The sequence below is a fragment of the Tasmannia lanceolata genome, unplaced genomic scaffold (assembly GCF_043159265.1).
Source record: "Tasmannia lanceolata isolate RefF3 unplaced genomic scaffold, GAP_Taslan_0.1 ptg000008l, whole genome shotgun sequence".
Taxonomy (NCBI): Eukaryota; Viridiplantae; Streptophyta; class Magnoliopsida; order Canellales; family Winteraceae; genus Tasmannia; species Tasmannia lanceolata.
In genome coordinates this window covers 56,819,565-56,827,985 of record NW_027518685.1, presented here as the reverse complement: position 1 = coordinate 56,827,985, position 8,421 = coordinate 56,819,565, and the positions used below count along the sequence as shown (strand labels likewise).

The 8,421-nt window shown below is 34.1% G+C and overlaps 1 protein-coding gene across 2 annotated transcripts; it reads right to left on the bottom strand.

Annotated features, from left to right (window-relative positions):
• Positions 1-2,772: 2,772 nt before the first annotated feature.
• LOC143885381 (protein yippee-like At4g27745) lies at positions 2,773-5,342 on the bottom strand. 2 transcript variants are annotated; one of them, XM_077389531.1, is made up of 4 exons: positions 5,254-5,341; positions 4,780-4,846; positions 4,195-4,312; positions 2,773-3,137 (listed from the first exon to the last, which is right to left on the bottom strand). In XM_077389531.1, exons 3-4 carry the CDS (start codon positions 4,285-4,287, stop codon positions 2,910-2,912), a joined length of 321 nt encoding a protein of 106 aa, XP_077245646.1. In that variant the 5' UTR covers positions 4,288-4,312; positions 4,780-4,846; positions 5,254-5,341; the 3' UTR covers positions 2,773-2,909. The 2 variants fall into 2 exon arrangements, with proteins under 2 accessions (XP_077245646.1, XP_077245647.1); XM_077389532.1 differs by lacking the exon at positions 4,780-4,846 and having other exon boundaries at positions 5,254-5,342.
• Positions 5,343-8,421: the final 3,079 nt, after the last annotated feature.

The following is an 8,421-nucleotide window of genomic DNA, read 5'->3' as shown; positions in this document are numbered from 1 at the left end:
AATCCCAACGGCTATATTTTGGTCTGTCGCGAGGTTCTCGGAGTTCCGAGAACCATTCTCGGAGCTCCGAGAAATATTCTCAGAGTTCCGAGAGAACAGCCAGAAGATGGAATTTTTCTACTGGACCATTTCTCGGAGTTCCGAGAAAATGGCCAGAAGCTACTGGACCATTTCTCGGAGTTCCGAGAAGCCTAAAAATCAGCAGATTTTTTGTGTTTTTATTGCTTGTTTGATTTTTGGCTTTTGGAACTCAAACCCTACCCTATGATAATTTTGGAATGTTTATGAGGGTCCCAACATGTTGGTCCACCACATAACCATTCACTAATCCATTTTAAGTTCTTAAGTGTGTTTGAAAAACTCTTTTAAAAACACTTTGCCTTGTCTTGGAAATCTAAAGAGAAAGGATGTACAATGATACCTATGTAACCTTCAACTTCTCTTTAGTCTTGGTCTTCAATTGATCTTCCATATTTGATATGCTTACTTGAGAGATGATGTGAGCTTCACTTAGCTCCTTTGACTCTTGTGTTGGTACGTTTTCAAGCATGACCATGTAGTGTGTTGGTTTCTTCAATTGATCAATCCTATCTTAAACACAACACTTCAAGGCAAATTGATTAGTATTCAATAACACAATCAATTATGTTTAGAATCATCAAAACAAGATATGAGAGTAGAACCTTGGGCTTACAGGATGTATTACATAAAATTTTTCTGATTTCATTCCATTAATTTACTGACTTATTGAGGAAAATCTCTCTTTTCTCAAGAGAGATAACTGATTGATTTTGAATGATTCTCTGGTTGATTCGTTCAAAATTAATTAGCACCAATACAAGGCTTGGGAATTGTTTATTTTAAGAAAATAATTCAATTTAGAACACAAGATGCTCTGAGGATATTGTAGTTGGTTTATTTTATATTTCTTTAGGCAGAACAATTGTTAAACAGAAAGGGAGGAGGAAAGTCAGAGTTTTTTGTTATTTATTATATCTTATTAACTTCAAAAAAAAATTTGAGGGCAAAATGGCAACTGACTGACTTGAAAATCTGGTTAATGCCTACACACGTGGTAGGTAAACTTCATTGTCTTTTAATTGAAATCCGGATCCCGTCTTGGTAGTAGCTCTTGTATGTCTATTTTGACTTCATTCTTCTCAAAGAGTGATGCCATGTAAATTGTAGAACTGCAATTAATCTAGAATTCATTATTTTTGTCACTGCCAAACGTGTTTCTGCTAAAAAAATAAGAAAAATTATGGTTAGATCTAGTTTCCCAAACGAGATTCTGTCTCCAAAATTGTTCAAAAAAAATAATAATTCTGACTTTTCATTTCAAAATGAGAATCAAGAGACTGGTTGCCGAATGCAGACTAAGTTCTCCCGACCTCATGACACAGACCACAATATGGATATTCAATGGAGGATAAAATGGAACTTTATTAGTTGTTGTCGTATGGGTTTAAAATTGTCAAAATACCTAACTGAACTATCCATATTCATTATTAATTGTTATCACATCTGTTTTAAAATTACCAAAATATCTAACTGACCTATCTATACTCTTTCTCACATACCAAAATGGAACTTTACATAATTTGCCAGCTCTAAAATCAAAGACAAATTAAATTTCGATGACAGCCACTAACATGGATAGTTCACATTTCTCTTTGTTCTAAAATATCTAACTGACCTATCTATACTCTGATTGAAGTTAGGACTTCAATGAGTTGGGGAAACTTGAAATCCCATGTCTCTTTGTATCTTCTCAGGGGCCTTTCAAGAGAAGGACCTTTTCGTATAATATCTATCACTGGAAAGTGATTGAGAAAAAGACAAAGGAAAGAAAAAACTTGATCTAAATCACTTAAGTCACTTAAGTTTAAGGGTGTTTTTCAGGCAAACATGCCAGATTAATAACTCGCCGGCCAATTATCATTTTACAAACTAGACACAACACTATAATAATTGGAAAAGTCATAATTACTCTTCCCTCCATTCTAGTGCAGGAGCTGAAGTTAGTGCATCTAAGCATGACCACATTTTCAGTAAAAATAAGGACACAATTCATCTTCTAACCATGACTTCCAATATTCAGGAAGCATTATAGGGCCTTTGCCATCTTTACCTAGATATTGCATTATATTCAAATGCTTACATATTTCAGTCCGCTAGCTTTATTCTTCTTTTTTTCTTTCCTTTTTTTTTTTTAAGAATGGTGCCCGCTGGCTTTCTTTTTATGTTAGTTATCAATTATCTGAATCAATTGTACAATAGACCTCTGATAAAATCTATTGTCACAATAACTAGTGATCACTGCTATTGCTATAACTTATGAGAAAGAGTCAACACTATTTGATGTAATGTGCACTGCCGGCTATCCTATCATCAAATCAGTCAAATTCATTTCAGTTGGAACACAAAAAAAGTTTCTACGGAATGAATGGATCTCACTGCCCACACCATTCAGAAAACAATTGTTGAATTTGTAACCATGTGTGCAACTCAATTTAACACTTCACACAGAAGAGTTTAAATTCTAAAATCTAGAGGATATTCATGTAATAGGTGAGTAGACACTAGTACCACTGGCTTTGAATTCACGTGTTATAGGCATAAACAAACAAGAGAGCATCAATTTTCAATTTGAATCCAGTAAGAATTTGACAATGCCAAGCACATGACCACCACCCACTAATTTATTCACAGAGAAATCAATAGTCTCTAGTACACGGCTTCCAGGCATGCAGAGACAGCAATAATGCACAATCAGCGACAACTGAATCTAGTAATTGATTAATATTTATGTAAATGATGAACATATGGATGCAATAAGATGCTTAGATAACTAAAAAAATCATCCATTTTTTTAGGAACAAAGGATTACCAACAATAAATCATTGGGGCTACCAGTTTTCCATGATAATCATTGACTTCTCAAGTATGAACTTTCCTTCTTTGTACTTCTGAGTTTCCTCGTAAGCTCTTACATACATCCAACCCAACAACTCCTTGCAATCACAGCACTTAATAGTGGCAACCGTGTGCAATCCGGTAATGAAATGTCTGTCTTCTTTATCCCCCAACTCTATGTTCATTGCATGGGAAAACAGAAAGGCCCGACTGCTTCTCCCCTAGAACACATTTAGAGAAAGGTTGGAAAGTGAATGGTAATTCTCAACGAAGTAAAGAATGTAAAGAAATGACCAAAACAACTCCGAAAAGATAAAAAAAATTTTGAATGCTAAAGTATCATTAATATAAAAAAAAGTACAAAGCTGATCGAGAGAGTCAACACCAAAGAAGAACAAGGAGAGAAAAGAAAAAAACAAGACCAAAAAGACAACCCTCAAGGGGGTAAAAAATCAAAAAGCTCAAGCTCCTGCTGCCTAGCTACTCCATCCCTAGCAAGCCTATCCGTGTCTGCATTCGCAGACCTTTTAACATGCTAAAAAGATACCTCCAATCTTTCAATACGGTCTCTAATATCATCCATCCAACAAGCAAATCTCCAAGGGTAAACCTTGCTACCCTTTAGCCACCTAATAACATTGAGCGAGTCTCCCTCTACTATCACCTTAGATAAGTTATGAGACTCGATGAATCTGAGACCATGAAGAACCGCTCTTACTCCGAAAAGATAATTTAATGATGTATGATCAAAGAGGAATGTACATAAAGCAGATGTGAATACAGATCATTTTGTTTGAGTTTGAACAGGCATCCAATTTAAGTGTAACCCGTCTTTCATATAAATTTAAAGTTAGTATCATATCAAACACCTAAAAGTAAAAATCCTTGGGAACTCTCGATTGACAGTTTCCAAACTTCATAGTTCGAACTATCTTCAATTTTCAAGAACAGTTTTTTTTTATATTTTTTATGGCAATTTTCAAGAACAGTTTGTTTCTTTAGTTTCTCTTCTTTTTTGGTACATTGTATCAGTTCATCCATCAGAAACAAACCATAGACCAAAAAAAGACTAAGCTAAATAGCAGATAGTAAGCAACTCCAAAATCGAAATAGATGAGTCAATGTATTACCATAAATTCACAAGAAGTTATATAAGTCTTCACCCAAAAAACTTTAAAAAACATAGCTCAAAAAAATTAGGTAGTAACCATCTCAAATTGCAACACAAAATTTTAATGAAATACTATCAATTGACAACTAAATAGCTAGGAGATTCACCTGAAAATATTTCGAAATGATATCATCATGAAGTGCAACTTGGTTTCCGCATTTGCAACAACTGTATAATCGAGGCCCGACCAATTCCGCCATCAGAAAAAGCAAACTCTACCCTTTTCTGTGTTCCGAAAAATAAAAATCTCACATAAACACAGGGCAATTACAAACACCAAACAACAAAAATATACATAGAGTGTATGTGCATAACCAAAAAAAAAAACCCAGAGGCAAAACCTCTCTGGAAAACAAATTTCAGATAAAGTAAAATCAAATAGGCCATAAGTCACTCGATAAGGAGCATTTAAATGCACTTAGAAAAATAATTTTAAACACGTTTTCAGACTTCTTTAACAAAAAATTTGTAAAATGATGTTTCCAAGCGCATTTAAATGCTTCTTAAAGAGTTCCCCTTTAGCAAAACCCATCAAATGGGTATAAACCTTTTTTCTTTTTCTTTTTTATTGGTTTAAATGGGTATAAACCTAATATAGAATGAATGAAAAGCCACCTTTAAAAAAATGAATGAATGAAAAGCTATTCATTCAAATGAGCATAAACCTAAAATAGAATGAATGAAAAGCTTACATATTCCTCTTCCTTGTCTCACCAACTGAAAAAACAATCAACCATTAACTGCAATTCTACGTGATTTCTGCTTTCAACAATCAAAAGCAATTGTGTAACATTAATGAATAATGAAAAGACTAATCATGGACACTTAAAGGTCAATTTTTGTAGATTTAAATACTGTGTCTAAAGATATCACAATTGAACAAAAACAAAGTTGATAAATAAAGGAATAGTAAAAAAGAAAAATACCCAAAATGTATACACATCCACGAAATATTATCAAAGTAAAAAACTGAACAAAACCCAGTAAATTTTCTTAATGTCTTCATAGAAATCGATTAGGATCGAAGTTGTAAACTTAAATTAGAAATCATTTTTCACGAAAAATGAAAATTGAAATAAAGAAAATCCTAGAAGTGAGTAAAATTTAAACTTAAATATGATAAACATAGGAAATATATAATAATAAATAGCTCTAGTTAAACTGACCTGCACATTCTCTGAGAGGGTTAGGGTTTTGGAGAGAGAGAGAGAGAGAGAGAGAGAGGAGGGTTTATTTGGCATTTGGGTTCGCTAAAATATAAGACTTAGCTTTGGAGAAATCAATAAAATAGCACTGTTTTGAAATGAATTAACGAGAATACCTTCTTGTGTTGACAAAAATAAGTGGGAGAAATTAGGAGGTTTTGGTAATTTCACCCGACATCATTTTTCTAGTTGTAAATATAAGAAAAGGGTATATACTCCCACTGATTTGATAATGGCACTCCTGTCTTTATGTAAGAGTTCACTGATTGGTTATTTGTGATAGTGTCGGGCACGCAACTAGAGCCCGTAATTCGGATAGTTTAATTTTGATCTGATCATGACCTTAAATGTAGCCACAGAATCCGATAGAGCGGGTAGATCCGGATAGAATGTGCAAAAGGCATTTAGCGGGTCAGCTGTTGCATGAGAGCGCAGCCGCCTCAGATGAATTCAATGAATGCAACAGCTGGCCTGCGACATGCTTTCTGTTTTGTCGCTACAAAGTCCCAATTCCCAAATACCCACCAACAGTGGGATGCACGGATTGTGAGTTAAATTTAGGTTGAAAACACATGATTATAATAGGGAAGTGATATATCCGCCCCTTTTGATTACCGGCAACACCCTCTTTCAGTGTTTGTGGCAATCAGGGACCAAACAGAAAACAAAAGAGGGATCAATCTGTGGTATAGTGATGGTGCTTAGCTTAGAGAATTGGTTTTCAGAAAACATGCCATGAGAATCAAAACACAACCATTATACACTTCTGTATTCAAAGTACTTATAAAGAGGCATTATGTTTGAGCGTCTTATCAATCTGAGGTATAGTGATGGTGCCTAGTTGAGAGAATCAGTTTTCAGGAAACATGCTATGGAAATCAAAACACAACCATTATACACTTCTGTATTCAAATTACTTATATAGTGGCATGTTGTTTGGACATCTTAAAATATCAAATAGTAAATTGGTGGGTGCTTCTTTTTAACCTCGGCCCTATTTTGATTGCAATAATTTTTTGAAAAAGTTTGGAAAGGAAAATTGTTTCTAAAATGTACTCTTTTTTCTACATCCACAAAAAATATAGGGAAGTGATATATCCGCCCCTTCTAATTACTTGGGACACCCAGCTGCAGTGTATCTGTGTGACTGCAAAGGGGATGTTGTACTTCATATGGGAAGGATTCAACGGATTTGATTGCCATGTACACTGCAATTGGATGTCCCATGTAATGAAAAGGGGCACATTTATTAAATCCCAAAATATAACTTCAATATTTTCTTACAATCCAAATGGGGCCTAACTGATTGAAAAACTTATTTAATCATCCGATGTGTTTATAATGATCAAGATGATGATGCTTCATATTATAATTTTTTTTTTGAGTTTTTGCAAACCCAATCTTTACAAAATCCACCATGGTAAAAAGTCAAAGCGAGTGAACCAGATAAAAATCTCCAAATCTTAACCAGAATGCAACACATTACTGGAAGGCTAGACATGATACAATCCATATGTTTATTTATGTATGCTTTTACAGAAGGTGGCCATGATAGTCCAAGTGTACAATACTCAGCATATTGTTTTGACAAATCAGAACGTAGGGAACTACTCTTCCATTTTTCTTCAAAGAAAAAATATCTTAATAAGACCACCTAAATATGTAAAGACTGAAGAGGTAAAAAATTTCATGCCAAACTATGGTAAGGTATAATGAGATATTTTCTTATAAAATAAACTTTCCTATTACATGTGGACCTGCAACACATGCCTAAGCAGTGATATAATAGCTATATAAATTGGTGCACGGTTGAGAGCATACAAAAGGTCTGTGAAGAAGGCAATCCCCTCAATAAGTAGATAGAAAAAAACATCAAATAAAAAAGCTGAATGGTGTAACAGCTTAATCGAAGCAGTGGCAGGCATGGCAACTAATCTGTAGTATCCCTCTTTGCTGCCCAGACAACGTCATTAACATGTAAAAAACATCGGCATAGTAAAAAATGAAAAAGAAAGGCAATGAAATGATGCTTTCAAGAATGGGATTTTAATCTATAAAGTTAGTAAGAGGAATTTGGCAGTTCCCATGTGAGAATTATAGAAATTATCCAATCGTGAAAACATTCCAACGCGTGTCGAAATGAATTTGAAAACCACCAACCTTTGTAAAAGAAGGGAAGATATACCTAAGTACTAATTTATGTATAGCTGGACAATATCTTCAAATAAGATTAATTGTAATTAGACACGGCAAAACTGAATCTAGAAATTCGTAGAAAAAATTGTTGAGAAATTGAGAAAATTCGGAATATCTTCGAACAGCGGGTGAGCGAAGGCTGTTAACATCTCTCACTTTGTCTTCTCTTATTATGAAAACCAAGCAAAAACATGGTAAATAATTAAAATGAAGAAAAAATAACAGAAGTAAGAGAATAAAAGAAGAAAATACACTGTAGAGAGTTGGAGTTGGTGGTGGTGGTAAATTGGTAATTTGTTTGGATAGGAAAAAAGGCCTCCACGCCAACGCCATGTCCCTGGATGTTGCGGCATGCTGAAACAGAGAAATTGAAGCAAGGGAACAGAGATTTGAACGGATTTAACAAAACTATTACAGGAAGAAAAAAAAAGAATAGATAGAAATAACAGAAAGAGATGAAGATGGCAAATGAACTATTGAAGAAGGGAGAGAGTATCCCACCACAAAATCAAGAAGGAATATTGCTCACCATAGAAGAGAGCTCACGAAACTAATCTGTTTTTTTTCCAAATCGTCATTCCTTTTGGAGGCGATAAATATGGGAATACCAAATAGTTTTCTATTCGTTTTGTTTGGAATTGGAAGGGTCATATATAAATATATCCATCAATAAATGGAAGGGTTATATGGTATATGGGAAATTTATTAGAAAAAATCTAGCAATTAATAGATGCGTTATATTTATTTATTTATTATACTCTAAATCAAGCATGTACTGAAAATATGGGAATACTAAACGAATTTGGTTGCCTTTTTGCAAGGGTTTTTTTTACCGAGTACCCCGGAGGCATCGTTAAGGTGTATTGGAAATGTAAATCTATAATAAATTTGCATAGGGATTAAGAGTTTTAAATGGCTTTTGAGCCTTTTTTC

Coding starts and splice junctions, on each gene's coding strand:
- LOC143885381 (XM_077389532.1), bottom strand. CDS start 4,287: ATGGCGGAATTGGTCGGGCCTCGATTATACAGTTGTTGCAAATGCGGA. Junction 3,138..4,194: donor TCATTTCGAAATATTTTCAG/GTGAATCTCCTA, acceptor AATGTGTTCTAG/GGGAGAAGCAGTCGGGCCTT.